We start from the raw sequence: 18,759 nt of genomic DNA, 5'->3' as shown, positions 1-18,759 counted from the left end.
TCTTTCTTGTCTCTCATCTCAGAATTGCCCTTTGCTGGCAACCAGGTTTTGCTTGAATATTCATCAACATTTCAAGCTAAAGGAGTTTCTTCCCTTCAACCTCCACAGTATATCATTATTTTACAATCTATTACCTTGCTTATCTACATGTATCAATTATATCCATCCATCATCCTATTTATCTATCCATCCATCCGTCTGTCCATCCACCCACTCTCCACTCATTTCTTTTTCTAATCCTATCTGTTTCTTTTTTTTAAAGATTTTATTTATTTATTTATTTACTTATTTATTTGACACACACACACACACACACACACACACACACACACACACCCACAGAGAACACAAGCAGGCAGAACAGGAGGCAGAGGGAGAGGGAGAAAGAGGCTCCCTGCTGAGCAGAGAGCCCAACGTGGACTTGATCCCAGGACCCTTGGATCATAACCTGAGCAGAAGGCAGACACTTAACTGCTGAGCCACCCAGGTGCCCATCTGTTTCTCTTTATTGGAATCTATGTATCACAAGAGTAGGGACTTTACCTGTCTTGTTCACTGATATATCATAGTTCCCGGCATGTAAAACATGCTCTTAAATATTGTTTTAAGAAAGAATAGCTAGACTCAAAAATATTAATAACTCTTTCTTAGTCCTCACAATCAAAGTAGTTTTTTAGTTTTTTTGCTATGAAATAATAAATCACCAATAGCATTGAAAGGGTCCAAGGGGGAAATAGAGAGGGGTTGGTAAAAAGGGTACAAACTTTCAGCTATAAGATGAATAAGGTCTGAGGATCTAGTGTAAAATATGGTGAATACAGTTGATAAGACTATATTAAAAATAATAATTGAAATTTGCTAAGAGAGGGTGCCTGTGTGGCTCAGTCAGTTGAGCATCTGACTCGATTTCAGCTCCAATCGTGATCTCAGGGTCATGAGATTGAGCCCCATGTTGGGCTCTGCAATCAGTGCGGAATCTGCTTGAGATTCTTTCTCTCTTCTCCCTTGGCCCCCCACCCACTCTCTCTCTCTAGAATAGATAAATGAATGAAATCTTTAAAAAAATAAATTTGCTAAGAGAATAGAACTAAAATGTTCTTTTCACCAAAAAAAAAAAAAAAACAACACCTAAAGATAAATATGTGAGGTGATGGATGTGTTCATTAACTGGCTGATGGGAGTTTTTTCACATGTATACATATATCAAATCACCATGATGTGCACTTTAAATAGATTATAATTTTATTTATCAATTATACCTTAATAAAGCTGAAATAAAAGAAAAAGATAAAGACTGATCATGAAGAAAGAGAAAATCTTGACAGACCAATAATTACAGAGATTAAAGTAGTAATAAAAAATCTTCCAACAATGGAAAGGCCAGGATCAGATAGTTTCACTGAGGAAGTGTACCAAACATTTAAAGAAGAATTAATGTCAATCTTTCTCAAACTCTTCCAAAAAAAAAAAAAAAATGAACAGAAGGGAATACTCCCAAACTCAATTTACAAGGCCAGCATTACCCTGTTACCAGAGCCAGATAAAGACACTATAAGAGAAACAAAACAAAAAAACAAAAATAAAAAAAACTACAGGTAAATATCCTTGCTATAGATGCAAAAATTCTCAACAGAATTCTAGCAAACAGAATTCAACAGCACATTAAAAGCATGTTATACCATGATCAAATGGGATGCAAGCATGTTTAACATACACAAATCAACAAATGTGATGCACCACATTAACAGAATAAAGGATAAAAATATAATCACCTCAATAGATAAAGTATTTGACAAAATTCAATACCTTCTCATAATAAAAACTCTCACCAAATTGTGTATAGAAGAAATATATCTCAATATAATAAGAGCCATGTATGACAAAGCCACAGCTAACATCATATTCAATGGTGAAAAAAATGAAAACTTTTCCTCTAAAATCAGGAACATGACAAGAGTGCCCACTCCCATCACTCCTCCTCAACTGAAAGTTCTAGCCAGAGCAATTAATCATGAAAAATAACTAAAAGTCATTCTAATTGGAAGCAAAATTTCAAATTGAATCAACATCAAATTGACAGTTGTAAGTAGCAGGTAATTTATAAGCCATTTATATTTGACCTTTATGTATATCAGAACTCCTTTTGCCTTCCTGTTGATAATTTGATTAGGTGATTAACAGGGTAACCTTCTGCCTTTCTAACAATGCAACAGTTCTGAGGCAAACTGAGAAATATTTTAAAAATTTACCATTTATTGTGTTTTTATCTTTTAAAGACAATGCTATATAGCAATTTACCTGCTTCAATATTCACCAACCCTATGAGGAGGATATTATCATCATCACTTGACAAGATAAAGTTAAGGCTTAAGGAAAGTAATTTGACCAAATTCACATTATACAGCAGGGCTGACCTTAAAACTCAGATTTCTCAGATCCCAGAGTTCAACATCCTTAATAGCTACTGTGATATTCTGCTGGGAGCTTAAAACACAACTATGTAAGTGATTTAAGGAGGGTCACAAATATGTAGTTTAGTACAAATCTTTATTATTTTGTTTGCTCTCTCTTCCCTGTGAGAAATAACATGCAAGCTCTCTCAGAATCTGTCACATCCACTCCTTCTTTTCTTTTTCCACTGCCACCATACCCAAAATACATGGTTAACAAGCCCTAAATTATCATTACAACTGCCATCTAATAATTGCCCTGTGACTCATCTTTGCTTTGTCTAATTCATCTTCCACATCATCTCTCTACTAGGCTCCATTTATCACTGTTACCCCATGCTTCAACTGTGCCAGGCAATGGGAATATAAAAATCCTGGAGTCGTTCCCACTATGGTAGGGAATACAGTATGATGTGCTATAGTAGAGATGCATACACAGTACAGTTATGGCATAAAGGAGTGAGTAGCTAGTGATCTACTGGATATACAGATCTGGAGATGGCAAAAAGGTCTCATTGGTGACCCTCAAATATGAAGAAAAAGTCATGTAATCCACGGTAATTTCCAGGGAGAATATTCTGTTAGACATAGAACTAAGTCTAAAATTTGGAGATAAAATTTAAGGGGTAAATATAAGAAGAGGAGTCACTTTAGTATATGAAAAGTAACATCTGAGGATATGAAAGAAAAGGAAAGAGAGGAGCCAGAAGTCCAGGGAGTTGTGAAATCCAAGGAGGAGAGGATATGCAATTGCATCAAATGCTACAGCTAAAGACTGAGGAGCTACTACTGGATTTTTTCAGACAGGAGATGCGTTGCAGAGAAATGATGGAGCAATAGACAAGAATTAAGTCACAGAATATATACTAGGTGAAGAGGAGCTTGGCTCATAGGGGAGGACGTAGGAGGAAAAAAGAGAAGAAAAGGAGTACCTATAAATATTTGCAGTTGTGAGGCTGCAAAGTTCCTGCCAATTGTCCATTTTCTCTATGAAGAGGAATGCAAGGATGTTTGCTAAGAGGTAGGTGTAAGGGTTGGGCAGGGTTTGGGGAGAATAGTGAAATTCTTGAATAGCCTCCTTGGACTATGGGAAAAGGTTGAGGAAGGCCAAAAAATACAGTGCTGGAGGTTCAATTAAAGGTAGTGAAATGGGTTCTGGCTTATATGTTTCTTAAGCTTCTCGATGGCATAGAAGAAATACCTGAAGATATTATCAATATTGCCTTGTTTACATGTTAACTCAAACACAATTAATAACTTAATATTCAGAATACATTGTTATCAGGAAAAAAATTCCTCGACTGTCAGAAAAGTGGATTCTGGTTCTGGAAATGCCACTTATTCTATTGTGAATGAACAATTTGCATCTTGGGAAGGGTTATAACATAGAGGAATGAGCAGAATATAGCGGAATGCGCGTTGAAGTCTGACATACGTGGAAATAAACCTTACCATCTGTCTGTCTTTCAGTAAATTACACACCACTCCCCACCTGTATGACCTTAGGTAAATTACTCATCTTCTCTGGAGCTCAGCTTCTTATTTTAAGATTGTTGAGGGTAAATGAAGTAACATATATAAAGATTAGTGCTCAGTAAATACTACTGTCTTCTCCATTCCCCACTCGCATTCATTCCATGAGATTGGCCATCATTTGCCAGCTCTAAGAGACTGACACGAAGTGGGCACTTGGACAAAATCAAATATTTGGACTTCAGAGGAGAAAACCAGATCCTGGGCTGGGGTGAACCACCAAGGTACAGTCAACTTGCAAGTCTCTATCAAGTCAGATTCCTTTAAATCTTTACTTCTATTCTGTTTCTATTTCTATTCTTATTTTATTTATTTTTTCATCTTCAAGCTATTCTTAAAGACTTTAGTCTATTATTTTTTATTCCCTTTATTATAGATAAAAAGCTCACTCCAGCACTTTCTCATAAGGAATCTCAAACTGAGATCTTTGTTGCATTTTGTGTCCTGTCTTCCCTGTTAAATTGTAAATTCACAGTGGAGTATAAGGGTGTGAAAGAGGGAGTGTCTCCTCTGAATCTGGGACAGTGCTCCTTGCTAGATGATCAAGGTCATAATCACGCTGCTATAATTCCTTTATTCCATGGTGCAATTATCAAAAGAAATGGAAAGTGCCTGTGGAAAAAAATTTTGAATGATGAGAGAATTTTAAAATTAGCTTTAAATACCAAGGAAGAGAAATAAAGAACAAGGGAGGACCTAGAAAAACCAAAAGACCAAAAAGATGTCTTGAGCGCTTCAGGCTATGTGTTATTCATCTTTAGCCGAGTGCCTGGTGTGAGTACATGGGAGAAGGAGAGGGAATAACACATTCTAAATATGTGCTGTGTCAGATCTGCGTGATACATCGTAACATATATTCTTTCATTTACTCCTCCCAATGAGCCATTAGATAGGCAATAATATCGCCTTTTTCACATGAATTTGAAGTTGAGAAATCAAATAATCTTCTTGTATTCTTAGATATTCAGTTGTAGAGCTGGTATTTGAACCCAGGCCTGCAAACTTCGAAGTTCATAAGGTTTCTACAGTATTATTTTGCCTATTCCAAGTATATACCGAACTGAAAACTTAGAAATAGATCTCTATTCATATAATCAACCATTGCTCAGCAATGGTAGCGATATTCCATGAGACAGTGCATGTAATTAAAATCTAGTTTATATTTTAAATGGAGGCAGAAGATGTAGATGTAGGTGAATCCTAAAATCATCACCTGTATTTATTCCTGTTTTTGTTTTGTCTTTACCACTGAACAAAGAAACACGTCTAGCAGATAAGAGCTGTCTTGCTTTCTGAGATGGAGATGACAATATGAAGGTGCTTTCAGCAGAAATCTGAGTTGGGTTTTTTCCTTTAAATAGATGGGGATTGAGGAAAGTTCAATATAGATGGAAAAGGGGAGAGATTAAAAAGATAGGGAGATAGTTATACAATTCTTACCAGACAACTTCCAAAGAGAAAATGTGTCCCGTGCCCACATTCATGGCAAAGAACTACTAAGAAATACCTCTTATTGAAAAATATGGTTATTTCTGTCTTTAAAAGTGATGAAAATGAGTATAATTGTTCTACACACCCTTCATATGTAATCAAGATTAAAACACCCCTTCTTGTTGGTCTTCAGATTACTTTAATTGTATTTCTTCCATTGGGATGCCTGTCCTATTAAAGTATGTGCAAGACACTATGGCAGCACCACGGAAGGAGTAATTGATTATGGGAAGACAGAAGGAGATGTAGGCAAGATTTCACTGTAAAGATGAAATGAGATGAATCCTGAAGGGTAAGAAAAAATTATCCAGAAGGTCACAGGCAAAAACAAAGATTTCATACTATTAGATTTTAAGTTGAAGCATCTAATTTCTTTTCCTTCCTTCCTTCCTCTCTCCCTCCCTCCTACTTTCTTCCCTCCCTCCCTCCCTCTCTTCCTTCTTTTCATCTCTTTCTCTCTCTCTCTCTCTCTCTCTCTCTCCATCGATCTGTCATCTATCATTTGCTTAAGCTCTAAGATATCCACCATAGTCATCTAGAGAAAGCTGTGGTGTAGTGGTTAAATGACCTGGCTCTAGATCAAGCCTCACTGGGTGTGTACTTCAGCTCTGACACGTATAATTACTAACTTCTCTGTTTCACTCACTTGAAAAATGTTGTGAGGAATGAATGTGTTAACATATATAAATCATTTAGAATAATAACTAACATATTCCAAGGTTAGCTATCATTTTGTTTATTTACTTTGAAATATTCTGCCCCATAGTCAGAATAAGTCTTGAATAACTTCAGAATCAATGATAGAACTACACTAATTAAAGAATTTGATACAGAATAGTTCTAGTTTGGTAGGTGCTCAGATTTATATATAGGACTTTCCACCCCTTTGATCTTAGGTAAATACATAATTTCTTGACTTAATGTGTTGATTATTGCATGGTGAAAGTAATAGATTAATTGAAAAGGGATTCATGGCTTACTTAAATCTACCATCATACTTGCTTGATCTATACAAACTAAGCCATTTAATATAAAGCTAATAGTAAATATGTAAAGTGTACAGTCAGTCCTGGCATCTGCCTTCCAAATTTTATTTTGAATGTCAGAATCTCAGAGGAGTGTCTGTCTTATATGAAATTAATGCACACAGTAGAATAAAATTCTCCCCTCTGGCCTATTCATTGTGTTTCACAGAGTGAATTTTAGAGTGCTTTCAAGTTAATCTCATCTAAATTATTTGTTGTAGTATGCTGGGTCAGTCCAGCATCCATTCATGCATTCACGCATCTATCCAAACATCCATGCATGCGTGTGTGCATGCTGCAGATATTTAAGGCATCTTTTACATGCAATGTAAATTTGTGAGATACTGGAAAAGAAATATTAAACAAGATAGACATAGCATTGTGAATGGTGTTCATAGGATGTCAGAGAAGACTGACCATGAGAGAAACAACTACAACAAAGATGATTTGATCTCTAGGAAACATAATTTCCCCAGGTGACCCTCTTTTTTTTCTAACTAATAATAACCATTTCCTTTTTAATCACACTTCTCTTTTAAATAATATTGCATCAAGCACAAAATTACTTGAGTGCTCTTTATGGAACACTTATCAGAGACACATATAGGTAGTGCTCCCATCGAAGATGTTTCATTTGCGAGAGGGACTGTATGAAATAAAGAGGTAGCATTCTCATGGGGAAAAGAAGCAGAAAGGAAAGCTCACAGGAACGTGCCGCCGCAGGTTCGTCGGTGTGCTGGACGGAGAGGAGCTGGTGCTGAGGGCATTCTCAATGTCCTGATCAAGTTGGTCCAGTTTCATAATTAGCAGCACCATGGAGTCCAGCCGCGCCCTATCTCGATCTTCTCTTATTTCCTGAGGAACAGAACATGTTGTTACTGAATCTGAAAGGCCATTTCTTGGAAAGAAGAAAAAGTTCCCTGTTCCTCAATGTGACAAAAAGGACACTGAATAATAGGCAGCCTTCTACTCAAGGGGGAAAGGAAGTTCTATTCTGTATCATCAATGGGCTCTTCATTGGGAAGATACTGACCTACTGCCAAGGAAGCATTTTACTTGAATTTTAAATATACATCTTCTGGGAAAAAGTACAATGGAAAAGAAGTAAAACATCAGTGAGGACTGATACATATTTACTACTTTTCAGTTCATTATTCTTGGGAAAATTTATACATTACTTTGTTCATGGTACAAATCAACTATGACACACTAATAACTGTTTGTGGTTTAAGGATCCATGCAAGAGACTATTTTTGAAAGAACATATCTGAGTATAGTAAAAAAAATGGGAAAATAAAGAAGGCAGGATTTCAGTCTGTGCAGTGGACAGGTTTTTTTGTTTGTTTTGCCTTGTACTCTTTTTTAAAAATTTTTATTGTTATGTTAATCACCATACATTACATCATTAGTTTTTGATGTAGTGTTCCATGATTCATTGTTTGCGTGTAACACCCAGTGCTCCATGCAATACGTGCCCTCCTTAATACCCATCACCGGGCTAACCCATCCTCCCACCCCCCCTCCCCTCTAGAACCCTCAGTTTGTTTTTCAGAGTCCATCGTCTCTCATGGTTCGTCTCCCCCTCCGATTTCCCCCCCTTCATTCTTCCCCTTCTGCTATCTTCTTTTTTTTTTTTTTTTAACATATATTGTATTATTTGTTTCAGAGGTACAGATCTGTGATTCAACAGTCTTGCACAATTCACAGCACTCACCATAGCACATACCCTCCCCAATGTCTATCACCCAGCCACCCCTTGTTTGTTTTTGTTTTGTTTTGTTTTTGCATGGGGCCATTTACCTACTGCTACTTCAGGCTGTATCATTGTCAATATTTCTCTGCAAGCTTCTTTTTCTTTCACTTTCTCTTGAAAAAAGCCCCCACAATTGTATATATTTTTGTAAATGATCATGGTTACACATTCTAAATTCTCTATAGTATAGAGATATGTTTATGGAAATACTGTTGCTTACAGGAATACCTAAAGCTTCTCATTAACCTTATAGAGTTATTTGGCCATGACTGCTTACTATTCTTGTATATTCAAATCAAGTCAATTAATATTAGGAATCTATTTCCTGTGTGTTGTGTAAGGTATCAAGGTTGGGTAGAGTATTGGGTGGGGAAAAAAAGGCCATGGAAAGCACGGTAAGGTTCTTCAGAAGCAAAATCTGTTGAGAGATATAATAGACTTGGGGCTAGCCCTTTTGAAGAAAATCATTTGTCACTCATGTTGCCATCTTTTCATCTGTCTTTGATATTTATCTGGATGAAATCAGCTTTGAAAGGAACACCAGTAGAGACCTCAAAGGGAAAATATATCACAACAGAAGCTTGAGGGGTGTGGGTACAAGGGAGCTTGTGATGGTATTGGCAGTGGGATAGTAAGATGACTGCCTGAAACAGACCTTTTGTTTTTGGCATTTTTCTTTTAATCCCCTAAATTCTCTAGCCGTCATTAGGAGGGAACCTCAAAGAACAGGGACTTACTAGGGTAATTTTATGGATTAAATAATTCTATAGGGGTCTCTGTATCCACAAGAGCTAGAGCAGATTGTTAATATTACAGAGCATTATTTTCCAGATGTCAAAGAATTGGTTTATTAACTTAAATTGTTTGAAGAATCATTAATTAAGCTTGGGTATTAATTAATACCCAAATAAGTTATTTGGGTAAGCTGAATTTGTGGTTGGTTTAACAGACTAATGTCAAAATGAAAGAGTTAGTCCTACTTCCAAAAAGACATCAATTTTGAGAATAAACTAAGAATTTTTTGTTGTGTTAATTACTTCAGAATTCTGTGCTGTGATTATTACTTAAATTTCCTTTCATTGTCCCTGCTGTCTAAAACATGTAATGAGGCTCTGACACAATTACAGACTCTTGTCATCATAAAGTTTTATGCTTTGTGCTTAAGAGTGTCCAGGATATTTGCAAACAGACTTAAACCTTACTATATATCATGTTCCTCAGTGTTACAGAACTTTGTTTTATTCAAAAGAGCCTTATTGGGGTACGTGGGTGGCTCAGTCGGTTCAGTGCCTGACTCTTGGTTTCAGCTCATGTCATGATTTCGGGGTCGTAAGATCGAACCCTGCGGTGGGCTCCATGCTGGGTTTGGAGACTGCGTGGGATTCTGTCTCTCTCTCTCTCCCTCTTAGCCCCCACCCCCACCCTGCTTGTGTGGGCATGCACGCTCTCTCTATAGAAAGCAAAAAACAAAAACAAAAAACCAAAAAAGCATTATTTATAGTAAAATCCTGCTTCTATGTTAAAATGGAGTCCTGGAAATATTGGAGATTATTCAGTTTAATTCTCTTTTAAATACTCAGAAAATGGAAAATCTGACTAAGAGATGACTCAAAGTCCTCTTAATTACTTCTCCAATGTATTTGCTTGTATAATTTCCTTCTTTTTAAACCAAAGTTGTGTTTGGCAAGACAATGTTCTTTGCACCTCTATATCCACGTATGTTTTTTGTGTGATTTTCATTTCCCAATTATAACATCCTCAAGCACAAAAATTATGTTTTTCTACCTGGCAGATGAGTCAAGTTATACATTGCACATGCAATATGTTTTCAGGAATAACAATAATGAAATCAATGGGAGCCAGTGAAATAAAATCTCCCAAAGCCTTAGAAAGTATATCTTGATATTTTTCCAGCTACTAAGTTAATGCTGGATAAAGCAGGATGTCATGAGTTGTCCTAGCCCTACCAGCAGTGGTCTCAGAAACAATTTGTCTTTGAATTAACTGGATGCTGAGATTGTGCTTTAAAAACATTTTCAAATCCATGGGCTGAGCATCAAATTATTTCAAATGCTCTGCCAAAAGGAATAAAACCAAACATCCCTGGTTTAAATTATTCCTTTAGAGAAATAAGCCTATTGCTTTCCCCTTCCTTCCTGGATGCTTCCTTATTCACCACCCATCACACACAGCCTGAAGTGTCAAATACACAGACCAGTATCCTGTGTTATACATCCATAAAACTTCACAAAATAGAGTTGACTATAAATCAGATGTTTTGGATGAATTTTATTGTCTTTGTCTTTAAAGCCCAGATATTAATATTTTACTATTCTAACCTTTCATATGCCTATGGCTAAATTCCAGCAAATAGCTCATGCCTGAAAACAGAGCTGTATATTTGCAGGTTTTGGCTAGGTTGACATCTATAGTGAAGCTTCTATTTCATGCTTTCCCTGTTGTCCATGAAGAGGAACTTCTTAATAAATGAAGCTACCTATTAATGAAGTTTTCAGTATTTCAATAACTTAACCCACTCAAATCAAGGCCAAGACATTAAATTCTTTCCCCTCCCATCTTTCCTTCCTTCTTTCCTGCAGTCATAGCTGTTATGGGTCAAGCACCATTAAAGGGACAAGATAGTCACCAGTGAATAAGAGACTAAAAAAAAAATCCTGGCTTTCCTGAATATTATAGTCAACCATGAGAAGACAGACAACAGAAGTTAACAAATTCATAAGTAGGATGGTTTCATATAGGAACAAGTGTAAAAAGCAAATAAATAGGGTAAGAAGCTACACAATCACTGAAGAGTGGTCGTCCCACTTGGCATAGAGTGACTGGAAAAGAGTTTTCTGTGCAAGTGAGGGCTAAATCATGATCGGGAGAAAAAGAATACAGTAGAAGAGATATATGGAGGTGGAGATGGAGAGAGAGAGAAAGAAAGTGAGAGAGAGAAAGAAAGGGAAAAGAAGGAAGGAAAGAAGGAAGGAAGGCAGGAATGCAGGCAGGCAGGCAGGAAAAAGGGAAGGAAGGAAAGAAGGAGGGAGGGAGGGAAGGAAGGAAGGAAGGAAGGAAGGAAGGAAGGAAGGAAGAAAGGAAGAAAGGAAGAAAGGAAGAAAGAAAGAAAGAAAGAAAGAAAGAAAGAAAGGAAGAAAGGAAGAAAGGAAGAAAGGAAGAAAGGAAGGAAGGAAGAAAGGAAGGAAGGAAGGAAGGAAGGAAGGAAGGAGGGAAGGAAGGAAGGAAGGAAGGAAGGAGGGAAGGAAGGAAGGAGGGAAGGAAGGAAGGAAGGAAGGAGGGAAGGAAGGAAGGAAGGAAGGAAGGAAGGAAGGAAGGAGGGAAGGAGGGAGGGAGGGAGGGAGGGAAGGAAGGAAGGAAGGAAGGGAAGGAAGGAAGGAAGGAGAGGAGAAAGGAAGGAGGAGAACTGGGAAAATAGTATTCCATGCAGAGTGTTGAGTGACACCAAGATACTGAGACAGGAATGAGTTGGATGAGTAAGAGGATCGGATAAAAGGTTGGGAACGCCGGGAAGGAGAGTAACAGGGAAAGGAATGAGTGCTAGGATAATGTGAGCGTGAATATAAACAGGAGCCAAATTATATTCTGTTATAAAGGTCACTGTAAAGAGGTCAAATTTATTCTTTGTAGTGGGGCCACTGGCAGGATGTCAGCAAATAAGTGATCTACTGTGTTTTAAACTTTTAGGGTTCTTACCACATATTGACAACTAAACATTTTGGAAACATCACCCTACTTTACAGCCAGTGATGCCACATAACTAATACACACTAAATAGTTCAATTTATCTTAAGATTATTTTCTAGTCCTATAGTCTTTTTCTCCCCCTGAAGTCTGAACTGGACCCACATTACGGTAATTATAAGGAAATAAATTTAAGAGCACACTTATCTTGATGAGCAATGAATAATATAAGGAATTATTGAATATATGAATATATGAATTGAATATATGAATATGGTACACCTGAAACTAATATAACACTGTGTGTTAACTACAGCAGATTAAAAACAACAACAACAATAAATACTTTCATAGCATGGCCATACATATTTTGAAATCAAAGTGAAAGAAGAAGGCTCTCTTTGGGGAAGCTGTTTCTTGGAAGTAGGGAGTGGTATGTTGGTAAATGTTTAAAAACTAGATTCCACATAGAAAGAAAGTCCTGATTTGTAGCATGTGTCAATTTTCCTGCGACATAAATATTGCTATGGCCGATTTCCAGCTACCAACTAGACATTACTGAATGCAGAATTGGAAGAGATGTCCCAAATTTTCTCTTGTGAGCTTATGTGAGCTGGTAACCAATAGTGGTAACTGTGGTTTAGTCAATGTAATAACATATTGAAATAATGCATTTTATTTATTTAATGCATTCACTTGCCTTAACTTTTGCTTTTGTTGCCCAGGTAGAGTTCAGTCTAAATTTTAGACTTAAATTTAGTGTTTTTCTGGAGACTTCTCTTTCCTTAGTAGTCCTCACTTACCCGCCTTCCTTGAACTATCCATTATTTATGTTTGTAAAATACCTTAAAATTCATTATAATTAATATATCTTTATACTTCTATTTTTGACAGTAAGTCAAAACATATTTCTTTGAGCAACTCATTATGTACTTGGGTACTTTCCTCAGAATTTAATAAATTAGACATCTAGGGCGCCTGGGTGGCTCAGTCATTAAGTGTCTGCCTTCGGTTCACGTCATGATCCCAGGGTCCGGGGATCGAGCCCCACATCGGGCTCCCTGCTCTGTGGGAAGCCTGCTTCTCCCTCTCCCACTCCCCCTGCTTGTATTCCCTCTCTCACACTCTCTCTCTCTGTCAAATAAATAAATAAAATATTTTAAAGACTTTAGACATCTAGAACTCCAGGATCATGGCTATTGGTTCCATAGTGTCCTGACTTTGCAGAAGAATTCCAGGGAGCTTTAAGTCCAGATTACTTCTCTATTGACAAACTGAATACAATAGACCCATCTCTCCCAACTCTCTGTCCTGGTCTCTTTACAATATTACATTTTGCTTTCCTTTCATGGATGCAATTATTAATTTAATGCCATTTGGGTATCATTTATTCTCTCCTCAACTCCTGCAACCTGGTTTCATTCCTTCCAATATACTGAAACTATGTTTTGGAAGAACACCAATAACCACGATTAAACGCCCAAAACTTTTGCATCTAGGCTAGTTCTTTATCACTTTTATTTAACAATAATTTGCTACGTTTATTGACCATCTCCTGTGTGCTAGGAAGCTACTATTTCATATTTGTAGTTACAATGTTTATAAACGCCCATGGAGTCAAATTTTGCTTTCCTCTAACTTCCCAGTTTCTCCCTCCAGAACTAGACAGCATAAAGTGGTGTCTATTCCATGAAAGAGTCTTTCAAATATTTGAAGAACTCTATTGTGCCCATTTTCTTCCTTTTCTAGGTGAATCATCCTCAGTTCCCTTAATGATTTCTCATATGACATGTTTTCAAACCCTCATTAGTTACGTTTACTCTTCTCTGCATATGACACGATTCTGTCAATGACCCAATTAATGGTTGGTGCCCAGAATTAAATATATTACTCTACACATTGTCTGACCAGGGCAGAGTAGGCAAGTATTTCCCATGTTCTATACACCCTCTTTAACACAGCTAAGAATTAAGTTGCTGTTTAGAACATGAATAGGCTATTCTTAATAGTATTGACATGATTTGCTTTTTTAATGAGGAAAAGCTATTTAGTTGCCTGTGAGCTGACCGTGAGCCAATGGTGTGATACGTGTCTCCTTTTCCCGATATATGCCTATGTAGCAGTAAGAACAGAAACATCCTGTTGTCTTAACACTGTAACTAGCTGTTGTCAAGGTATCGATAATATATGTCACTGTTGTGGAAGAAATTTCCAGTTGTATTTCTTTCTTAAACTCATCAGTGGGATACTTAGGGAAATTTGGAGAAAAACCGTTCAATTTGATTTGTTGTCAAAAGCCTAATATGGCCAACCCACATGGTTTTTCATTGGGAAATCTGAAAGATGATTTTTAATTACCCCCAGTAGCTATTTAGTCCCTGGGCAGTGAAGTCACTTTGATCGCAATGGGATCTGGGGGAGATAAACAGGGTTTTTAGGGGGTCATTCTCTCCAGGAATTCTCTGAACATGAGACTCCACTACCCTTCTTTCCTTCTATCTGGGGAAGATAATTTCAACCCTCCTCTTTCTTCAGATGCTCTTTATTGAACAACACAGGACACAGTACACATACACAGAGTGGGAAGGAGGTGAAAATTACCAGACATTTTACAGACTGGGCAAATATGAAGTCCAGAGAAAAGGAAACTGCCCCTAGAGATGCAGAGGCTCTGTTTTCCTAATACCAAGCATTTGGAAGAAAACCAAAAAAATTCAGTAAAAGACCTAAATGCTTCCAAATAGTGGACATTTGGCTCAGCAAATTTTGCACTGCCTGAATGTTCTGCTTGTCAGTGAGTTGTGGCATCACATAGACGGCCATAATAAATTAAAGGCTAGGCCAGGAATAGAACTAAGACTTCCTGATTCATAATCCAAGGTTCTGGCCCCTACACTGTCTTTGATTCTATATGCATCTTACTGGCTATTCTGGGCTGGTAATACTCCTTGTTCATCCATAGTAGAAAGGGCCTTTTAGCAAAAGACTTGGCCCAACTTCATTCTGAATTATTTGATCTGCAGCCAGCTGGACTAGTATGAAATCTCATATTAGTGTTATACATTTCACTGGACAATAAATTCCTCACTCTAGACTTTCCTTTCTTAAAATAATATCCTGCTTAAAGAACCAGAAAGTTATTAATTTTTTTTTCTTCAGAAGCAGTGAAGATTTTCATCTGAATAGCAGTCAGAAGCTAAAGATAATATAATTATCCTATGTCAGAATTTCTAGGCAAGTTAAACGAGTAAACCTTAATTTTTAGTACATTTCAAGATGAAACTTATGTAGATTAGGAAGTAGGTAATAAAACAAACCAGGAACTATCTCCTATTTGCCAGATAGTCTGTTCAGTCACAAAATCTTTGCCTGTTATCTTTAATTAATATTAACATGTGCCAATATCATTTTAGTATTAGATGACACAGAATGATAAATAATATCCTCATTCAAAGTTACTACAAGGCAGCTTTTTTAACTGATATGTAAATCATAGCTTTATCTTAAGTGTTTGTGTTCATTTCCTATGTATCTCCTCCCATTTATAAAGCATGGTGTAGAAAACTGGTTTCTCCTTCGCTTGATTTTTAAACTTCAATGAGGCTTCAGATAGAGCATTTTTAAGGTGGGAGTTCTGTAAATTGTTTACACAGTCTCCTGCATAGTTTCAAAGGACATCTATGTAGGTCCTAAGGAGTGCTCAGAAGTGGCAGGTGTGAATGGGGAAGAGAACTGTGTGCGCAGCAATTCCTTTCTATTCCAGGGAAATCTGAGGATGACTTCCTCCATGAGGTTTAAAAGCCCATTTTGGGGAGTGGGATATAATTTCTAATGAAATAATTTGGTAGACATTATGAAATCAGTTTTTAAGTGCTAAAGTTGAAGATTGACCTTCAGGGACACTTAGTACATTTGTAGATACAAAGTCAGCCTTTCTGGGTTGATTATTTATTCTGTATCATCATGCCAACCTGATATCTGCAAATCCCTGCTGTTTTTGCTTTTTTTTTTTTTTAAATAATTCTCAGTAGCTCTGTCCTTGGGCTCAGATATTTAAGGATACATGACTTTTCTCAGTTTGAAAACAAGAAAAAACATCCATTTAACATTAAAATCCCATCGATTGTTTTCAGGAATATTATGATGATCTTTCTTTAGGTGTGGATAACAGAGAGAGACAAAAGTAAAAATTTCTTCCTCTTCCATAAAAATATATGATTTAATTTAGAAAAAAGTCTATATTGACCTGTCTTCAACTTTTCTAGTTTTACCTCTCACACTCTTTCTGATAATGCCCAGTGTTCCTCAAATGTCTGTCATATTGAGGACTACAACTACATAATTCTTAATATTTTTCTTTAAGTAGACTCACCTTTTTTTTACAGTTAAAAATAGATTTTTAAATATATTCATGCTATATATGTGATAATTTTATATTTTCCTGATGTATATTAAACAATAAAATTATCAAAATAAATTATTATACTATTTGATATAATCTCATGTAAACTATACTATGTTTTAGGAAATGCTTAGTTCGGAACTTCTTTTGGTTTCTCGAACATGCCATGCTCTCTCTCTCATTGCAACCAAGATTACTAGGTTTAGAAAAAAAAAAAATATATATATATATAGGATACCCAGTTCTATTTGAATTTCAGATAAACAAGGTTTTTTAGTATAAGTTTATCCCACACAATATTTGGGATATACTTATACTAGGACATTTTATGTTGTTTATCTGAAATTCAAATGGAACTGGGCATTCTGAGTTTTGTCTGGCAACTCTATTTTGACCCATGTAATCATGCTCCTTTGGTTAACATACTTCTCCCCTGCCTGGGTGTAACAGAGGAAGCCTTTGGTTTTGAGTACAATGTCACTCTAATGGAGAGGTCTTACAAAGGTTGTTTCCTTGAATGAATGAATAGTAATTGCCTCTTAAGTTTAGTTATACAACTTCAAAGAATGGAAATTTCCTTTTCTCAGTGTCTTATTTAATGTTATAATCCTAGGCAAATCTAAGACTTCCCATTTTGGTTTTTCTTTAGTAAAAAATTAAATCTGATAAATGCATGAGGCTAATCTTTTTAGAATTGCAAATTTACTTGAATTGTTAATATTTTATATGAAATTTTCTAGGAATGAGTAAATTCAGATTGAAACTTTTGCCATTATATATTTTTTCACTACTATCATGTGCAATGTGTGTGTGGCTTCGTTGACACAGATGCAGAGTCCTCACACTGAAAAAGTATGGGAACTATTTATCTAGCTCCAGCTTCTCATTTTTTTCTGATGACTTACGTTAGCAAGTTTAAGACTTTCCCAAGCTACAAACTTAGGTTAATGACAGGATTGGAAAACCAAGGTTTCTTGAGTTCATCTTTGCTTCAGGTTACCCAAGTAGCCATTAACAGTATTAGTCTTCCAAGGCACTTTCTTCAAGTCTACAGGTGACCTGAGAAGATATATTTCCCATACAAATTTACATGCAGTGAGAAATCTGGGCTGAATACATGTAGATTAAAAAAAAAAACTTAGTCACACATGGGTGGCATCTTCTTACTGTTATTAATCTATAAACTTAGAAGATAAATCATCTTATTGATGATTTGTTCCTTTCTACCACCTTCCCTCCCTCTCTCCTCCTTTCATTTTTTTCCTTCCCTTTTCCCTTCTTACTTTCCTTCCTTTCTTCTGTCTCTCCTTCTGTCTTTTTGTTAACAATTAACTCTATCAGTGGTTCTCAAATATGACTATGCATCAGAACTCCCTGAAGAGCTGGTTAAAACACAGACAGCTACTGATTCAGTAGGTCTGTGATGGGGATGGAACATTTGCATGTTTTACAAGTTCCCAGGTAATGCTGTGGCTGCTGCATGGGGAGCTACACTTTAAGAACCTCCGAACCACATGTTAGAGTACTAGTTCTCAACAGTGGCTGATTATAGGTATACTGGTATAGTTTTGGAAACTTCCACATACTAAGGCTCCACCCACCAAATTTCATAGGTGTAGGGTGGGCCCAAGCTAGTGTGTTTTTAAAAAGTTCAACAGAGGGATGCCTGGGTGGCTCAGTCAGTTAAGCATCTGCCTTCAGCTCAGGTCATGACCCCAGGGTCCTGGGATCGAGCCCCGCATCAGGCTCCCTTCTCAGCGGGGAGCCTGCTTCTCCCCCTGCCTGCCACTCCTTCTGCTCGTGTGTTCTTTCTTTCTCTCAATCTGAGAAATAAATAAATAAAATCTTTAAAAAAATAAAAAGTTCAACAGATGTATTCAAAGCATAGCAAGGGTTAAGAAACATTAAAATAGATTATAATTTAACAGATTCCAGAGAAAGCTATCCCATGGTTTCTGACAAAAAATAGCATAATAGGAATAGATTCTCATCCACAGTGCTTCCACAATAAGAAATCCATTAATCACTTATATTAACAGAATAATAAAAAAATACAACACATAAATGTCAAAAAAGGAATTTATAACATTCAAGACCTATTTTAAATCACTTGTTAGTGATTTAGTAAGCAGAACAACAACAAAACTCTCTCAGGTAGCAAGGATTTAAAAGGTAATTAGAGGAAGTTTTGAGGATAAATATTAGAAACATTTCTATACTATTAAGAAAAAGTAAGAATACTAATTATCACTCATTTTATTTAATGTTGTGATTAAGGTTCTGGTCGAAGCAACAAAACAACAAACAGTAACAACAACAACAACAGAGTTGATTATATTACAAAGGAAGAAAGTTTGTACTTTAAAAATCACAGAGAATAATCTGATAATCAACAAAGAAAAA

General features: G+C 36.5%; 1 protein-coding gene across 3 annotated transcripts in view; it reads right to left on the bottom strand.

Moving 5' to 3' along the window:
* The window catches only part of DLC1 (DLC1 Rho GTPase activating protein), a 417,459-nt gene that overhangs the window by 306,840 nt on the left and 91,860 nt on the right, over positions 1-18,759 (bottom strand). For all 3 annotated transcript variants that reach the window (XR_012381137.1, XM_073902378.1, XM_025886236.2), the window contains exon 3: positions 7,205-7,354. Coding sequence is in view for 2 of the 3 variants with exons in the window: in XM_073902378.1 (XP_073758479.1) it covers positions 7,205-7,354 (150 nt within the window). In the remaining variant the exon portion in view is untranslated. The remainder of the gene's footprint in view (positions 1-7,204; positions 7,355-18,759) is intronic.

This window comes from Callorhinus ursinus, unplaced genomic scaffold (assembly GCF_003265705.2).
Source record: "Callorhinus ursinus isolate GAN/ISIS: 27379988/994484 unplaced genomic scaffold, GSC_fseal_2.0 scaffold17, whole genome shotgun sequence".
In the NCBI taxonomy this organism is placed as follows: Eukaryota; Metazoa; Chordata; class Mammalia; order Carnivora; family Otariidae; genus Callorhinus; species Callorhinus ursinus.
The sequence above is the reverse complement of the archived record's forward strand: the minus strand, read 5'-3'. Positions and strand labels throughout refer to the sequence as shown.